Below are 19,560 nucleotides of genomic sequence, written 5' to 3'. Positions count from 1 at the left end.
CAGTGTGAGGAGACCTGAAAGTGGCACATGGCAGAGTGTGGCGATAGAGACAGCAGCAATGGGAGGCCGTACAGGGACCCATGACACACTCTGGACCTGGCAGCAGCATGAGGAGGCGGTACAGGGGCCCATGACAGATTACGGGCCTGGCAGCAGCATGAGGAGTCGGTACAGGGGCCCATGGCAGATTACGGGCCTGGCAGCAGCAATGGGAGGCCGTACAGGGACCCATGACACACTCTGGACCTGGCAGCAGCATGGGGAGGCGGTACAGGGGCCCATGACAGATTACGGGCCTGGCAGCAGCATGAGGAGTCGGTACGGGGGCCCATGACACACTCTGGACCTGGCAGCAGCATGAGGAGGCGGTACAGGGGCGCATGACAGATTACGAGCCTGGCAGCAGCAACTTGGACAGGAGGACGTTCAGCTTCTGCACCGTCGGGTGCGTGCTCGCAAACTGTTGTCTCTTGGAAACGGATTCCAAGAAAGACTGCTGACGGAATCCGTGAAGAGGAGTAGCAGGAGAAGGAGCATCTGAACGAGCGGAATATGCCAACAAGCGACAACAGTGGCCCATGACAGATTACGGGCCTGGCAGCAGCATGAGGAGTCGGTACGGGGGCCCATGGCAGATTACGGGCCTGGCAGCAGCTATGGGAGGCCCGTAATCTGCCAGCACCCTATGACAAAAAATGGAACCCACCAGCAGTGTGAGGAGACCTGAAAGTGGCACATGGCAGAGTGTGGCGATGGAGACAGCAGCAATGGGAGGCCGTACAGGGACCCATGAGAGACTCTGGACCTGGCAGCAGCATGAGGAGGCGGTATAGGGGCCCATGGCAGATTAGGGGCCTGGCAGCAGCTATGGGAGGCCCGTAATCTGCCAGCACCCTATGACAAAAAATGGAACACACCAGCAGTGTGAGGAGACCTGAAAGTGGCACATGGCAGAGTGTGGCGATGGAGGCAGCAGCAATGGGAGGCCGTACAGGGACCCATGAGAGACTCTGGACTTGGCAGCAGCATGAGGAGGCGGTATAGGGGCCCATGGCAGATTAGGGGCCTGGCAGCAGCTATGGGAGGCCCGTAATCTGCCAGCACCCTATGACAAAAAATGGAACACACCAGCAGTGTGAGGAGACCTGAAAGTGGCACATGTTTGGGGCATGATTCATGGCGGATTTAGTCAGTTGTGTCAGGAACTGGTGGTTTGAAATCCAGACTAATCCACGCCTGATTCATTTTCACAAACGTGAGTCTCTCCACACTTTGGGTGGACAGTCGTGTCCTCCGCGGAGTTGCAATACCTCCTGCCGCACTAAACACGCGCTCCGATGCCACGCTACTGGCCGGGCATGACAGCCTTTCAAGGGCAAATTCAGCTAGTTGGGGCCAAAGGTCAAGTTTCGTTGCCCAGTAGTCAAGGGGATTGTCTACCTCGGTTGGCAGGGTGCTGTCCAAGTAGGCCTAAGCCTGTTGTTTGAGGTCCTGCTCCAGGTCCACCTGATGCTGCTGCTGCTGCTGCGGCTGGTTAGTAGTTTCCTCACTGCGCTGGTGAAGAAAGCTACTCATCATCGACTGCAGACTGAGGCAGCCGCTGCTGGTGGAGCTGCCACTGCTCCTACCACCCCACCCCTCCCCTGCTGCCATGGCAGCGGAACACGAGCGCACAGGGCCCACAGTGTCTGAGGATGGACGTTGGCGCAGACAGGCAGAGACCAGCTGACTACATAGGTGTTTTTTATAGTACGTTATTTTGGCCTCCCTCTCAGCAGGTGTGAAAAAGGCCACCATTTTTGAACGGTAGCGAGGGTCCAACAAGGTGGACAGCCAAAAGTCATCCCTCTGTCTGATGGTTATTATTCGGCTGTCGCTACGCAAGCAACCGAGCATGCTATGGGCCATTTGTGCCAAGGAATGCGAGGGACTCCCTGCCTCCATCTCCACAGCATACTGCCACGGTGCGTCTAGGTCCTCTGTCTCCTCTTCCTCCTCCTCTACCAGATGCTCCTGCTCCTCCACTCCTGTCCGCTGAGTGGAAAAACCACCCATTTCACTCAATAATTCCTGAGCACCAATGTCCTCCTCTACCTCCTCCTCTTCTTCCAGTCCTGCCCCCACAGGGGCCATGTGGCGTTGAGATCTGTGCGCCACGTCTACCGCACCCTGACCAGCCATTGTTAACAGCATTTGTTCCAGGACGTGCAACAGAGGAATGACGTCGTTCATCCCATAGTCCTGCCGACTCACGAATAGCGTGGCCTCCTCAAAGGGCCTGAGCAAGCGCAGGTGTCACGCATGAGCTGCCAATGGCTGACATCTAAGTTACACAGGGAGTACCTTTATCTGCTTTTAACATCAGGAAATCTGTGATGGCCTTTTGCTGTTCGTAAAGGCGGTCTAACATATGTAGGGTTGAATTCCACCTTGTTGCAACGTCACAGCATGAGGAGTCGGTATAGGGGCCCATGGCAGATTAGGGGCCTGGCAGCAGTTATGGGAGGCCCATAATCTGCCAGCACCCTATGACAAAAAATGGAACACACCAGCAGTGTGAGGAGACCTGAAAGTGGCACATGGCAGAGTGTGGCGATGGAGACAGCAGCAATGGGAGGCCGTACAGGGACCCATGAGAGACTCTGGACCTGGCAGCAGCATGAGGAGGCGGTATATAGGGGCCTACGGCAGATTAGGGGCCTGGCAGCAGCTATAGGAGGCCCGTAATCTGCCAGCACCCTATGTCAAAAAATTCAACACACCAGCAGTGTGTGAGGAGACCTGAAAGTGGCACATGGCAGAGTGTGGCGATGGAGACAGCAGCAATGGGAGGCCGTACAGGGACCCATGACAGACTCTGGACTTGGCAGCAGCATGAGGAGGCGGTATATAGGGGCTTATGGCAGATTAGGGGCCTGGCAGCAGCTATAGGAGGCCCGTAATCTGCCAGCACCCTATGTCAAAAAATTCAACACACCAGCAGTGTGAGGAGACCTGAAAGTGGCACATGGCAGAGTGTGGCGATGGAGACAGCAGCAATGGGAGGCCGTACAGGGACCCATGACAGACTCTGAACTTGGCAGCAGCATGAGGAGGCGGTATATAGGGGCCCATGGCAGATTAGGGGCCTGGCAGCAGCTATAGGAGGCCCGTAATCTGCCAGCACCCTATGTCAAAAAATTCAACACACCAGCAGTGTGAGGAGACCTGAAAGTGGCACATGGCAGAGTGTGGCGATGGAGACAGCAGCAATGGGAGGCCGTACAGGGACCCATGACAGACTCTGGACTTGGCAGCAGCATGAGGAGGCGGTATATAGGGGCCCATGGCAGATTAGGGGCCTGGCAGCAGCTATGGGAGGCCCGTAATCTGCCAGCACCCTATGTCAAAAAATTCTACACACCAGCAGTGTGTGAGGAGACCTGAAAGTGGCACATGGCAGAGTGTGGCGATGGAGACAGCAGCAATGGGAGGCCGTACAGGGACCATGACAGACTCTGGACTTGGCAGCAGCATGAGGAGGCGGTATATAGGGGCCCATGGCAGATTAGGGGCCTGGCAGCAGCTATGTGAGGCCCGTAATCTGCCTGCACCCTATGTCAAAAAATTTAACACACCAGCAGTGTGAAGAGACCTGAAAGTGGCACATGGCAGCAGAGTGTGGCGATGGAGACAGCAGCAATGGGAGGCCGTACAGGGACCATGACAGACTCTGGACTTGGCAGCAGCATGAGGAGGCGGTATATAGGGGCCCATGGCAGATTAGGGGCCTGGCAGCAGCTATGTGAGGCCCGTAATCTGCCTGCACCCTATGTCAAAAAATTTAACACACCAGCAGTGTGAAGAGACCTGAAAGTGGCACATGGCAGCAGAGTGTGGCGATGGAGACAGCAGCAATGGGAGGCCGTACAGGGACCATGACAGACTATGGACTTGGCAGCAGCATGAGGAGGCGGTATATAGGGGCCCATGGCAGATTAGGGGCCTGGCAGCAGCTATGTGAGGCCCGTAATCTGCCTGCACCCTATGTCAAAAAATTTAACACACCAGCAGTGTGAAGAGACCTGAAAGTGGCACATGGCAGCAGAGTGTGGCGATGGAGACAGCAGCAATGGGAGGCCGTACAGGGACCATGACAGACTCTGGACTTGGCAGCAGCATGAGGAGGCGGTATATAGGGGCCCATGGCAGATTAGGGGCCTGGCAGCAGCTATGTGAGGCCCGTAATCTGCCTGCACCCTATGTCAAAAAATTTAACACACCAGCAGTGTGAAGAGACCTGAAAGTGGCACATGGCAGCAGAGTGTGGCGATGGAGACAGCAGCAATGGGAGGCCGTACAGGGACCATGACAGACTATGGACTTGGCAGCAGCATGAGGAGGCGGTATATAGGGGCCCATGGCAGATTAGGGGCCTGGCAGCAGCTATGTGAGGCCCGTAATCTGCCTGCACCCTATGTCAAAAAATTTAACACACCAGCAGTGTGAAGAGACCTGAAAGTGGCACATGGCAGCAGAGTGTGGCGATGGAGACAGCAGCAATGGGAGGCCGTACAGGGACCATGACAGACTCTGGACTTGGCAGCAGCATGAGGAGGCGGTATATAGGGGCCCATGGCAGATTAGGGGCCTGGCAGCAGCTATGTGAGGCCCGTAATCTGCCTGCACCCTATGTCAAAAAATTTAACACACCAGCAGTGTGAAGAGACCTGAAAGTGGCACATGGCAGCAGAGTGTGGCGATGGAGACAGCAGCAATGGGAGGCCGTACAGGGACCATGACAGACTATGGACTTGGCAGCAGCATGAGGAGGCGGTATATAGGGGCCCATGGCAGATTAGGGGCCTGGCAGCAGCTATGTGAGGCCCGTTATCTTGCAGCACCCTATGTCAAAAAATTAAACACACCAGCAGTGTGAAGAGACCTGAAAGTGGCACATGGCAGCAGAGTGTGGCGATGGAGACAGCAGCAATGGGAGGCCGTACAGGGACCCATGAGAGACTCTGGACTTGGCAGCAGCATGAGGAGGCGGTATATAGGGGCCCATGGCAGATTAGGGGCCTGGCAGCAGCTATGTGAGGCCCGTTATCTTGCAGCACCCTATGTCAAAAAATTAAACACACCAGCAGTGTGAAGAGACCTGAAAGTGGCACATGGCAGCAGAGTGTGGCGATGGAGACAGCAGCAATGGGAGGCCGTACAGGGACCCATGAGAGACTCTAGACTTGGCAGCAGCATGAGGAGGCGGTTTATAGGGGCCCATGGCAGATTAGGGGCCTGGCAGCAGCTATGTGAGGCCCGTAATCTGCCTGCACCCTATGTCAAAAAATTTAACACACCAGCAGTGTGAAGAGACCTGAAAGTGGCACATGGCAGCAGAGTGTGGCGATGGAGACAGCAGCAATGGGAGGCCGTACAGGGACCCATGAGAGACTCTAGACTTGGCAGCAGCATGAGGAGGCGGTATATAGGGGCCCATGGCAGATTAGGGGCCTGGCAGCAGCTATGTGAGGCCCGTAATCTGCCTGCACCCTATGTCAAAAAATTTAACACACCAGCAGTGTGAAGAGACCTGAAAGTGGCACATGGCAGCAGAGTGTGGCGATGGAGACAGCAGCAATGGGAGGCCGTACAGGGACCCATGAGAGACTCTGGACTTGGCAGCAGCATGAGGAGGCGGTATATAGGGGCCCATGGCAGATTAGGGGCCTGGCAGCAGCTATGTGAGGCCCGTTATCTTGCAGCACCCTATGTCAAAAAATTAAACACACCAGCAGTGTGAAGAGACCTGAAAGTGGCACATGGCAGCAGAGTGTGGCGATGGAGACAGCAGCAATGGGAGGCCGTACAGGGACCCATGAGAGACTCTAGACTTGGCAGCAGCATGAGGAGGCGGTTTATAGGGGCCCATGGCAGATTAGGGGCCTGGCAGCAGCTATGTGAGGCCCGTAATCTGCCTGCACCCTATGTCAAAAAATTTAACACACCAGCAGTGTGAAGAGACCTGAAAGTGGCACATGGCAGCAGAGTGTGGCGATGGAGACAGCAGCAATGGGAGGCCGTACAGGGACCCATGAGAGACTCTAGACTTGGCAGCAGCATGAGGAGGCGGTATATAGGGGCCCATGGCAGATTAGGGGCCTGGCAGCAGCTATGTGAGGCCCGTAATCTGCCTGCACCCTATGTCAAAAAATTTAACACACCAGCAGTGTGAAGAGACCTGAAAGTGGCACATGGCAGCAGAGTGTGGCGATGGAGACAGCAGCAATGGGAGGCCGTACAGGGACCCATGAGAGACTCTGGACTTGGCAGCAGCATGAGGAGGCGGTATATAGGGGCCTATGGCAGATTAGGGGCCTGGCAGCAGCTATAGGAGGCCCGTAATCTGCCAGCACCCTATGTCAAAAAATTAAACACACCAGCAGTGTGAGGAGACCTGAAAGTGGCACATGTTTGAGGCATGATTCATGGCGGATTTAGTCAGTTGTGTCAGGAACTGGTGGTTTGAAATCCAGACTAATCCACGCCTGATTCATTTTCACAAACGTGAGTCTCTCCACACTTTGGGTGGACAGTCGTGTCCTCCGCGGAGTTACAATACCTCCTGCCGCACTAAACACGCGCTCCGATGCCACGCTACTGGCCGGGCATGACAGCCTTTCAAGGGCAAATTCAGCTAGTTGGGGCCAAAGGTCAAGTTTCGTTGCCCAGTAGTCAAGGGGATTGTCTACCTCGGTTGGCAGGGTGCTGTCCAAGTAGGCCCAAGCCTGTTGTTTGAGCTCCTGCTCCAGGTCCACCTGATGCTGCTGCTGCTGCTGCGGCTGGTTAGTAGTTTCCTCACTGCGCTGGTGAAGAAAGCTACTCATCATCGACTGCAGACTGAGGCAGCCACTGCTGGTGGAGCTGCCACTGCTCCTACCACCCCACCCCTCCCCTGCTGCCATGCCAGCGGAACGCGAGCGCACAGGGCCCACAGTGTCTGAGGATGGACGTTGGCGCACAAAGGCAGAGACCAACTGACTACATAGGTGGTTTTTATAGTACGTAATTTTGGCCTCCCTCTCAGCAGGTGTGAAAAAGGCCACCATTTTGGACCGGTAGCGAGGGTCCAACAAGGTGGACAGCCAAAAGTCATCCCTCTGTCTGATGGTTATTATTCGGCTGTCGCTACGCAAGCAACCGAGCATGCTATGGGCCATTTGTGCCAAGGAATGCGAGGGACTCCCTGCCTCCATCTCCACAGCATACTGCCACGGTGCGTCTGGGTCCTCTGTCTCCTCCTCCTCCTCCTCTACCAGATGCTCCTGCTCCTCCACTCCTGTCCGCTGAGTGGAAAAACCACCCATTTCACTCAATAATTCCTGAGCACAAATGTCCTCCTCTACCTCCTCCTCTTCTTCCTGTCCTGCCCCCACAGGGGTCATGTGGCGTTGAGATCTGTGCGCCACGTCTACCGCACCCTGACCAGCCATTGTTAACAGCATTTGTTCCAGGACGTGCAACAGAGGAATGACGTCGTTCATCCCATAGTCCTGCCGACTCACGAATAGCGTGGCCTCCTCAAAGGGCCTGAGCAAGCGGCAGGTGTCACGCATGAGCTGCCAATGGCTGACATCTAAGTTACACAGGGGAGTACCTTTATCCGCTTGTAACATCAGGAAATCGGTGATGGCCTTTCGCTGCTCGTAAAGGCGGTCTAACATGTGTAGGGTTGAATTCCACCTTGTTGCAACGTCGCAGATCAGGCGATGCTGTGGAATTCCGTTCTGCCGCTGCAGCTCAATGAGGGTGTTCTTTGCGGTGTAGGAATGGCTGAAATGCATGCACAGTTTACGTGACATTTTAAGGATGTCTTGCAGTGGGATGGTGGATTTTAGGAACCGCTTGACAACCAGATTGAACACGTGAGCCATGCATGGCGCATGGCACAACCTTCCTTGACGCAGAGCAGACACCATGTTCTTTCCGTTGTCAGTCAACATGGTTCCGATTTTTAGTTTGCGCGGAGACAGCCATCTGTCGATTTCTCTGTTCATTACACTCAGCAGTTCCTCCCCTGTGTGACTACGTTCGCCAAGGCATACCAGGTGCAGCACAGCGTGACACCGTTGCGCCCTGCACATGTGATATGCCGGTCGGGTAATGGGACTTGGCACGGGGGTGGCGGCTGAGGACACGGCGGAAAAAGAGGTGGTAGAGGCGGACATGCTTGCTGGACCAAGGACGTGCAAACGTGGAGGCAAAAGCGTCGTGACCTGTCCAAGTTGCTGGTGCGGCTGTGCCGGCACCACGTTCACCCAGTGGGCCGTAAATGACATGTACTGTCCCTGACCGTAGTTACAGCTCCACACGTCGGCGCTGCCGTGCACTTTGGCAGAGACCGACATGCTCAAAGACTGGCCCACCATCTCTTCTACATGTGAATGCAGGGCTGGCACTGCCTTTTGGGCAAAGAAATGACGGCTTGGCACTCTCCACCGCGGCGCGGCACAAGCCATCATTTCTCGGAAAGGTGCTGAGTCCACCAGTTGGAAAGGGAGGGACTGCAGCACCAGCAACTTGGACAGGAGGACGTTCAGCTTTTGCACCGTCGGGTGCGTGCTCGCAAACTGTTGTCTCTTGGATACGGATTCCAAGAAAGACTGTTGACGGAATCCGAGAAGAGGAGTAGCAGGAGAAGGAGCATCTGAACGAGCGGAAGATGCCAACGAGCGACAACTCCCCTCAGCAGAGGTGTTGGAGCCTTGACTGGCTGATAGAGGGCGATTGACGACGTCGGGTGACGGAGCAAGTAACGGAGCGGGTGATGGAGCGGGGGCTGGGGCAGGCAGAACCGCCGTATGTTTATCACGGTTTTCCCAGGCCACCGAATGGTGACGCTGCATATGCTGACGCAACGCTGTAGTCCCAACATGGGCCCCCTGGCCACGCTTGCATTTCTGGCCACATAGTCGACATACGGCTACGTTTACTTCCTCGGGCGGCTTGAGGAAAAATTGCCACACCACCGAGTAGGAAACTTTGCCCCCGCTACTCTTCACTGGCTGACTGCTACTTCCTCCGTGCGCACCGGCACCACTACTGGCCGTGGTGGTAGGCTGCAGTGGAGCTGGTGCTCTACTCCGTGGACGTTTGGCTCCACTGACACTGATGCGACCCTGCTGCTGTCTCCTGGGCAACCCACCGACTGTTTTGCTCGCTGCCAAGCTGCCACCCTCTTCTCCTGATGATGCGGAAGAAATTGCCTGATGACGACGAGGCTGCCAAGTGCGATCAACCTCCTCATCATCAAGTAGGGTCTCCGCCTCACTACTAGCCCCCTCGGCTGCGTCTGGGTCAGGAGACAGACCTGTCTCTAGACCGGCTACCGAGCCACTCTCCTCGCCAGTACTTGTTCGCTTGGCTGCTGAAAAGGCCGATGTCTCCCCCCGTTCCTGACCGCCCTCTGTTAGCTCTTCCTCACTGTACAGTGGGGCTGAGCCCACAGCATGCGATACTTCGCTTGGTGAGGGAACAGCAAAGGACAGGGGCAGGTAGAGGACACGTGATTTCAGTGGGCTTGGTCCCGGGCCATGCCAACTAACGGTTGTGTCTGACGTACCCACCGACCGTTGGCTGTAGGTGTCAGAGGTGACCTGGGAAGAGGAAGACGACCGAGCCAACCAATCAATGACGGCAGGGTTGTCGGTGGAGACACGACCGCTGGATGACACCGGGAGCACTGGCCTCTGGCTGCGAATACTGCTGCCTCGACCCCTTCCTCTGCTGCCACGTCTGCTCGCTCCTAAAACATTGCCTCCTCTGCCACTCCTCTGCATGTTGTCTGACATACTATTTAATTCAACGATTAGGTGTCCCTGAGTAACAATTCTCTGGCACTCAGTAACAATTCTGTCTGTCCCTGAGTATGAATTCTGTGGCCCTGAGTAACAATTCTGTGTCTGTGCGAGTAACAATTCTGTGTCTGTGCGAGTAACAATTCTGTGTCTGTGCAAGTAACAATTTTGTGTCTGTGCGAGTAACAATTCTCTGGCACTCAGTAACAATTCTGTCTGTCCCTGAGTAACAATTCTCTGGCACTCAGTAACAATTCTGTCTGTCCCTGAGTAACAATTCTCTGGCACTCAGTAACAATTCTGTCTGTCCCTGAGTAACAATTCTCTGGCACTCAGTAACAATTCTGTCTGTCCCTGAGTATGAATTCTGTGGCCCTGAGTAACAATTCTGTGTCTGCGCGAGTAACAATTCTGTGTCTGTGCAAGTAACAATTTTGTGTCTGTGCAAGTAACAATTTTGTGTCTGTGCGAGTAACAATTCTCTGGCACTCAGTAACAATTCTGTCTGTCCCTGAGTAACAATTCTCTGGCACTCAGTAACAATTCTGACTGTCCCTGAGTAACAATTCTCTGGCACTCAGTAACAATTCTGTCTGTCCCTGAGTAACAATTCTCTGGCACTCAGTAACAATTGTGTGTCTGTGCAAGTAACAATTCTGTGTCTGTGCAAGTAACAATTTTGTGTCTGTGAGAGTAACAATTCTCTGGCACTCAGTAACAATTCTGTCTGTCCCTGAGTAACAATTCTCTGGCACTCAGTAACAATTCTGTCTGTCCCTGAGTATGAATTCTGTGGCCCTGAGTAACAATTCTGTCTCTGTGCGAGTAACAATTCTGTGTCTGTGCAAGTAACAATTTTGTGTCTGTGAGAGTAACAATTCCCTGGCACTCAGTAACAATTCTGTCTGTCCCTGAGTAACAATTCTCTGGCACTCAGTAACAATTCTGTCTTCCCTGAGTAACAATTCTCTGGCACTCAGTAACAATTCTGTCTGTCCCTGAGTATGAATTCTGTGGCCCTGAGTAACAATTCTGTCTCTGTGCGAGTAACAATTCTGTGTCTGTGCAAGTAACAATTTTGTGTCTGTGAGAGTAACAATTCTCTGGCACTCAGTAACAATTCTGTCTGTCCCTGAGTAACAATTCTCTGGCACTCAGTAACAATTCTGTCTGTCCCTGAGTATGAATTCTGTGGCCCTGAGTAACAATTGTGTGTCTGTGCAAGTAACAATTCTGTGTCTGTGCAAGTAACAATTTTGTGTCTGTGAGAGTAACAATTCTCTGGCACTCAGTAACAATTCTGTCTGTCCCTGAGTAACAATTCTCTGGCACTCAGTAACAATTCTGTCTGTCCCTGAGTAACAATTCTGTCTGTCCCTGAGTATGAATTCTGTGGCCCTGAGTAAGAATTCTCTGGCACTCAGTAACAATTCTGTCTGTCCCTGAGTATGAATTCTGTGGCCCTGAGTAACAATTGTGTGTCTGTGCAAGTAACAATTCTGTGTCTGTGCAAGTAACAATTTTGTGTCTGTGAGAGTAACAATTCTCTGGCACTCAGTAACAATTCTGTCTGTCCCTGAGTAACAATTCTCTGGCACTCAGTAACAATTCTGTCTGTCCCTGAGTATGAATTCTGTGGCCCTGAGTAACAATTCTGTCTCTGTGCGAGTAACAATTCTGTCTCTGTGCGAGTAACAATTCTGTGTCTGTGCAAGTAACAATTTTGTGTCTGTGAGAGTAACAATTCTCTGGCACTCAGTAACAATTCTGTCTGTCCCTGAGTAAGAATTCTCTGGCACTCAGTAACAATTCTGTCTGTCCCTGAGTAACAATTCTCTGGCACTCAGTAACAATTCTGTCTGTCCCTGAGTAACAATTCTGTCTGTCCCTGAGTATGAATTCTGTGGCCCTGAGTAAGAATTCTCTGGCACTCAGTAACAATTCTGTCTGTCCCTGAGTATGAATTCTGTGGCCCTGAGTAACAATTGTGTGTCTGTGCAAGTAACAATTCTGTGTCTGTGCAAGTAACAATTTTGTGTCTGTGAGAGTAACAATTCTCTGGCACTCAGTAACAATTCTGTCTGTCCCTGAGTAACAATTCTCTGGCACTCAGTAACAATTCTGTCTGTCCCTGAGTAACAATTCTCTGGCACTCAGTAACAATTCTGTCTGTCCCTGAGTAACAATTCTCTGGCACTCAGTAACAATTCTGTCTGTCCCTGAGTAACAATTCTGTCTGTCCCTGAGAATGAATTCTGTGGCCCTGAGTAAGAATTCTCTGGCACTCAGTAACAATTCTGTCTGTCCCTGAGTAACAATTCTCTGGCACTCAGTAACAATTCTGTCTGTCCCTGAGTATGAATTCTGTGGCCCTGAGTAACAATTGTGTGTCTGTGCAAGTAACAATTCTGTGTCTGTGCAAGTAACAATTTTGTGTCTGTGAGAGTAACAATTCTCTGGCACTCAGTAACAATTCTGTCTGTCCCTGAGTAACAATTCTCTGGCACTCAGTAACAATTCTGTCTGTCCCTGAGTAACAATTCTGTCTGTCCCTGAGTATGAATTCTGTGGCCCTGAGTAAGAATTCTCTGGCACTCAGTAACAATTCTGTCTGTCCCTGAGTATGAATTCTGTGGCCCTGAGTAACAATTGTGTGTCTGTGCAAGTAACAATTCTGTGTCTGTGCAAGTAACAATTTTGTGTCTGTGAGAGTAACAATTCTCTGGCACTCAGTAACAATTCTGTCTGTCCCTGAGTAACAATTCTCTGGCACTCAGTAACAATTCTGTCTGTCCCTGAGTATGAATTCTGTGGCCCTGAGTAACAATTCTGTCTCTGTGCGAGTAACAATTCTGTGTCTGTGCAAGTAACAATTTTGTGTCTGTGAGAGTAACAATTCTCTGGCACTCAGTAACAATTCTGTCTGTCCCTGAGTAAGAATTCTCTGGCACTCAGTAACAATTCTGTCTGTCCCTGAGTAACAATTCTCTGGCACTCAGTAACAATTCTGTCTGTCCCTGAGTAACAATTCTGTCTGTCCCTGAGTATGAATTCTGTGGCCCTGAGTAAGAATTCTCTGGCACTCAGTAACAATTCTGTCTGTCCCTGAGTATGAATTCTGTGGCCCTGAGTAACAATTGTGTGTCTGTGCAAGTAACAATTCTGTGTCTGTGCAAGTAACAATTTTGTGTCTGTGAGAGTAACAATTCTCTGGCACTCAGTAACAATTCTGTCTGTCCCTGAGTAACAATTCTCTGGCACTCAGTAACAATTCTGTCTGTCCCTGAGTAACAATTCTCTGGCACTCAGTAACAATTCTGTCTGTCCCTGAGTAACAATTCTCTGGCACTCAGTAACAATTCTGTCTGTCCCTGAGTAACAATTCTGTCTGTCCCTGAGAATGAATTCTGTGGCCCTGAGTAAGAATTCTCTGGCACTCAGTAACAATTCTGTCTGTCCCTGAGTAACAATTCTCTGGCACTCAGTAACAATTCTGTCTGTCCCTGAGTAAAAATTCTGTGGCCCTAATAACGTTTCTGTGGCCCTAAGTAACAATTCTCTGGCACTGAGTAACAATTCTGTCTGTCCCTGAGTATGAATTCTGTGGCCCTAACTAGCGTTTCTTTGTCCCTAAATAACGATTCTGTGGCCCTCATTAACAAGTCTGTGTCCCTGAGTAATGGTTCTCTGTCCCTAAGTAACTTCTCTCTGTCCCCAATTCTCGTTTCTGTGGCCCTAACTCTGTCCCTGTCCCTAGTACAGAGCGGTCTGCCTCTGTTCAATGACTGCAGGCAAATGAAGATTTCCAAAATGGCCGCTATATATACCTCGACCATTACACAGTGCTGGCTGGCTGGCTGCTGATTGGCTGATGCGATCACATGTCGTTGAGGAATGCATTATGGGGCAGCGCGCCTTGTCTGCGCGCCTTCCCCGACATCCCCGCTCCGTCGCCGCACATGTCAGCCGCCATTTTCGGAAAAATTTCGATTCGCGCGTCCGAATTAGGCTGTTTTTCGGATTCGGCACGAATCGAAATTTTTCCGATATTCGACTCGAATTCCACTTCGGATACTTCGATTCGCTCATCTCTAATAATTTCATACAAGTACATGTATGTTGACTGGCTTTGTCTAATGTAATTTCTTTTAATAGATATTATCATCAACGTAAAGTATTTGTAAACCTTCTCAGACTAATGTCCAATGAAGTGGTTCAGATAGCTTGTGGTCTGCTAGGAAATGATTTGTTGCAGAATACTCAGGTAAGAATATCTTTATTTACAGTAAATCTCTGTACAGGCCCATAGTCTCTATTTTTTTTTTAGATTACATAGGTTAAAAAAGACACATGTCTAGTGAGCCCTGCCAGACAAACACTTTGATCCTTAGAAACCCTGGCTGACCTATAGGAAGGCAAATACCTTAGTAAAGCATTATCCAATTTGATTTACAAATGTGCAGTCGAGTAAATCTCTGGATTTGTATTCTACTTTAGTAATAGAGGTTGCCTTTCATATATTTTTTTTCTTTATAAAAGCATCCAGTCCTGTTTTGACACAATCTATCATATCTGTTATAACCCACAAATCCTGTGGAAGATCTCTTTTCTTCTTGTCGCAAGAGAAGCCTTTTACCTATTTATAAGTACACTATATTACCAAAAACAATTGGACACCCCTCCAAATCATTGGATTCAGGTGTTCCAATCACCTCCATGGCCACAGGTGTATAAAATCAAGCACCCAGGCATGCAGACTGCTTCTACAAACATTTGTGAAAGAATGGGTCGCTCTCAGGAGCTCAGTGAATTCAAGCGTGGTACCGTGATAGGTTGCCACCTGTGAAAGTCCATCTGTGAAATTTCCTTGCTACTAAATATATAGTGGTGTTATCATAAAGTGAAAGGAACTGGGAACAACAGCAACTCAGCCACAAAGTGGTAGGCCACGTAAAATTACAGTGTGGGGTCAGTGCATGCTGAAGCGCACAGTGTGCAGAAGTCCCCAACTGTCTGCAGAGTCAATAGCTAAAGACCTCCAAACTTCGTGTGACCTTCAGATTAGCACAACAACAGTGCACAGAGAGCTTCATGGAATGGATTTCCATGGCCGAGCAGCTGCATCCAAGCCTTACATCACTAAGTGCAATGCAAAGTGTCGGATGCAGTGGTGTAAAGCACGCCGCCACTGGACTCTAGAGCAAAGTAGACGTGTTCTCTGGAGTGACCAATCTTGATTCTCTGTCTGGCAAGCCGACGGACGTGTCTGGGTTGGCGGTTGACAGGATAACGGTACTTGCCTGACTGCATTGCCTGACTGCATTGTGCCAAGTGTAAGTTTGGTGGAGGGGGAATTATGATGTGGGGTTGTTTTTCAGGGGTTGAGCTTCGCCCCTTAGTTCCTGTGAAGGGAACACTTAAGGCGTCAGTATACCGACACATTTTGCAAAATTTCATGTTTCCAACTTTGTGGGAACAGTTTGGGGATGGCCCCTTCCTGTTCTAACATGATTGCGCAGCAGTGCACAAAGCAAGGTCCATAAAGACATGGATGAGTGAGTTTGGGGTGGAGGAACTTGACTGGCCTGCACAGAGTCCTGATACCTTTGGAATGAATTAGAGTTGAAACTGTGTGCCAGGCCTTTTCGTCTGACATCAGTGCCTAACATCACAAATGCGCATCTGGAAGAATGCTCATACATTCCCACAGACACTCCTAAACCTTGTGGACAGCCTTCCCCAAAGAGTGGGCCAACCCAATATTGAACCCTACGGACGAAGACTGGGATGCCATTAAAGTTCATGTGCGATTGGCCCTTTACCACAATCTGTGATCAGCTGTGTCCAAAGAACACAGCTGTCACATATTGCACCCCAGGGGGCGCGTAGGAAGCAAGACACATTGGAGCACATCCATGGACATCTTCCCAGAACTGGAAAGCCACGCTGTAGCCATCTTCCAGTTATAGCATGGTAGGCAAGTGCCTAAAAGTACTGTTAATATAGAAAAAAGTCATTGTAAAAAAAATGTATGTGTTTTTAAATGTACTTCTATAGACAGACATTTTTCTTCTAGAGATTACAATTAATTGCTAAAGGTTTCAAATAGCTGTGTCTACAACAGCCTTTATATATATTTGCAAGGCTTTTTTTCAGCTGGAAGTTGGTGGAACTCAGTTCCACTATCTGTCTCATCACTATCTCTTGTAATCACAGAAGTCTGGCTTCTATGTTTACAAGTGGTATCTTGTCTCCCAGCCCCTACCACAGATTAGATCGCCTGAGCAGGATAGGGACAAAGGAAATACAGGTGCCTGCAGTGCAGTGCAGTCATGGATGGGAAAGGTAGGTTGCACTCTCTGTGATCTCCATTTTTTCCCTGGTGCCCAAATGCCACGCTGGATGATCTGCCTTCAAGTGAGAGAGGCTGAGCTGCCAACATAGAGGGGAGGGCTGGTGGGGGACATGCTTGAGTTCCTGCACCTATTCTCTGAGATAAAAATCTCTATATTTTTATTTAAATAATAATGTTCCTGTTTTCCTTGTGGTGTTACATTTCTTTGAGCATTTACATAATTTCAGAACTTACACAGGAAACCTATTTCACATCCTTGTTAGACATATAAATATTTTTTTTTAAATCATTTTGCATTCAGTAAATAGCAATGCAGGTTCCCAAATGTCAAAGTACAGCAAAGTGACCTGAAATGTCCTCAGTATTAATTGTATTTAGCCACCAAATTATGACATAATAAATATGTTTTAAAATCCTAAAATACTCTGATTACATAGCAGGAAGCGAGGACACATTGAGAGTGGAGCCATATCTAATTTGGCCAGGCACTTTTAGGTTAGGTTTTGTTTAACTTCTGAACACTTTCTTCAGTAAGGAGTTACAGCTTGGTTACTTATATTTTATTTTATCAAGTATAAAGTGTACTTTTATTTACTGTTTTTTTTATTCTGTTATAAACTGCTGTACTTTTAATCTCTGTATACTTTAGCGCATTTCTAATCTGGTACGTCTATATATTGCATTTCACTAGGAGGCATTTTAAACACAGCAAAGCAATACAGTCATTTTAGTTTGAGAAAAGAGATCTGCAATGCTTATTTCTTCTCGACTATAATAGGTTGTGGACACTGTTCTGTATATGGCCACCACACAAATCTTGCTCATATTTCTTTGAATCATTGCCAAGGGCACATCTAAAAAAGGGATTTAATTACTAAAATGTGAGTCAAATTTCATTATATCCACCAGAGACTAAAATACAAAGAGTGGGAAGTTATGAATGTGCTGGAGTAGGAATTAACCCTGATCAACCTCATACTGTTGTTTTGATTACTATTATGTTACTATATATTGTTACATGATTATTATTATATATACACCATATATATATTTTTTTTTATTTAAAAAATGTGCATTCTTGTTTATATTGCAGGCATACAGTTTGTTAAAGGAAGCTTTAAAAATGTGTGCAACTTTTCGTGGAAATTACCTTGATGTAAAAATCAAAGCTGATGAGTTCAATATGATGAAGATGGAAGAAAATGCCAGCTTAACAAAGTAAATTATTTATGTAAATCACATCACAATATTTTGACATTCATGACTGAACTACATATAAGACTACACTGTGCATGTATCATCTTATCTGCCGTCTCGTTTCCTGGTGGTCATAAAAACTGCAGATTGCCACTTAATGGCATTATGAAGATTAGCTACCTTGCTGAAGTGTGCTTGAGAAAAGACTAAAAATTGTAGCCAGTAAGTGAATGCTGGTCTAATGGAAAGACGGATATTGATTTAAAATAATTAAAAGTAATGATGTACTGAAATGGCTGAATGAACCATTTAGCACCATATCTAATTTCACTAGAAAAACAGTTTATATGCTGTCAATGAAATGACTCTTTGAAAAGTTTCTAGCTGGTGCCTATAACCTCTCTACTACAGTATGTTGGCAGACAGCACAGTTTATGTACAGGAAGGTCCTTTCCCATTATGGGAGTAAAGATTTTTTCCGTTTTCAGTCCTGCTCAACTTTTACATTTTAGAAGGAGGAACGGCTCTGTATAGATCCTTATGTATTCGTTTTTCTACATATACCTAAACTTAAGAGACATTTCATCATTCACAGTGGTTTTTCACACAGTGGTTTTTCACATAGAGTACTGGTGCTTCTATAAAACATCTCGTGATGTATAATAAAACTTGAGATTCCTTCACTGAGTGCTGTTACTCTTTGCAGATCCAAGAAAGCAGCAGAAATTGTTTGTAACATTACCATGTATGAAGTGCCAGCTCCAAGAGTTTATGGAAGGGATCTTTCCATGAATGATAAAAATCAGAAGGATGAAGAAGATGCCAAATGGGTAGATTCTCCCTGGCCTCTGTACAATGCACATTGTTTCCAGAATATGAATGTGTTTATGGAAAGGTGAGCTCTCTTTAGAAGAAAAGCAGGAAAATCCATGGTAATGGACTTTTCTTAATCATTATCATTGATGTTAGAATGTGAGTGTGAATATCTGAATGGAAATAATCATTTAAGCTTTTCTCTAGTCAAAACTTTTTTTAGCTTTAGGCACAGTGAGGAGGGGATAGAACCTTTGTTGGTTTTTTTTTTTCTTTATTTGTGGTCTGTGTTCCCACTGGAGTAATTTGCCCTTACTCCTGGTCGGACGGGAAGATAGAAAATCTCTGCCCAGTGACAAATGCTTCCCTTTTTCCTTCTGCTGTCACGGAGAGAGGAAGTGAGGTGAAATCTCCCCAATGTAGTCTCTGGCAACAACAAAAACTCAACCAAAGTCTATAAAAAAAACCCCAAAAACATTTTGCTTGGAATTTGGGTTTAACATTTGTAAAAAAATTGGGACTGTTTAAAATACTACAGTGCACGAAGATGCATCCGCCTGCTTCCCCAATGTGCTTTTGGCATTGCAGCCAGATGGGGTCTATGTTTCACGTCTGGTGGCAGTGCCCAATAGCAACTAGATTTTGGATCTGCATATTTAATCTAATCAATACGGTAATGGGTGTGAATGTCCGTAGGACCCCAGAGACGTCCCTCTTCCATAAATTTCCAACTACAGTATTAAAACAATCCATTAAATTGCTTACCTATATGCTGTTAGCAGCAAGAATTACTATAGCTAAACATTGTCAAAGTTCAATTATTTCACTTGAATGTGTTAAAAATAAATTGAACTGGATCATGATCAATGACAGACTCAATTGTCTTCTACATAACAATACTACCAAATATGACAAAACGTGGGACCCATGGATTCAATATATTTCCATACCTTGATCCAGCCTTTCTCAACCAGGGTGCCTAGACACCCTGGGGTGCCTTGAGGTTTCTTCAGGGCTGCCTTGGCAAAATGTCTAAAAATTACCCAAAACTTGTATACAAGCCAGCGGGTGGAACAAGCCTGCATTTTAGTTACACAAAGCCACAGGTTTTCATTGTGCATCATTCCGACCTTCTTGCCACCGACTTCCTGACAACCAATGGCATCATCAGTTCATAAGGACAATGTCAGTTGCCTGCACAGCATCCTAGTTTCACCCTCCCCTGCCCTGTTCTATCAGTGCTGAAGTCACATTAGCTCAGTGATGAAGAAAAACTGAGGAAGAAAAACATTGGAATACTAGGCAGTACCAGTGTGCAAATGTGTATTTTCTTTGGAAGAATAAATCACCTCTAATGTT

The 19,560-nt window shown here is 48.4% G+C and overlaps 1 protein-coding gene across 1 annotated transcript in view; it reads left to right on the top strand.

Annotated features, from left to right (window-relative positions):
* The window catches only part of LOC149443674 (uncharacterized), a 627,829-nt gene that overhangs the window by 21,832 nt on the left and 586,437 nt on the right, over positions 1-19,560 (top strand). The window contains 3 exon segments of the mRNA XM_089655378.1: positions 13,992-14,100; positions 17,285-17,409; positions 18,095-18,283. Coding sequence (XP_089511504.1) covers positions 13,992-14,100; positions 17,285-17,409; positions 18,095-18,283 — 423 coding nt within the window.

This window comes from Staurois parvus, unplaced genomic scaffold (assembly GCF_062004578.1).
Source record: "Staurois parvus isolate SC_StPar_1 unplaced genomic scaffold, SC_StPar_1.0 ptg000839l, whole genome shotgun sequence".
Lineage (NCBI taxonomy): Eukaryota > Metazoa > Chordata > Amphibia > Anura > Ranidae > Staurois > Staurois parvus.
Note: the sequence above shows the minus strand (reverse complement) of the source record. Positions and strands in the feature narration are given on the sequence as shown.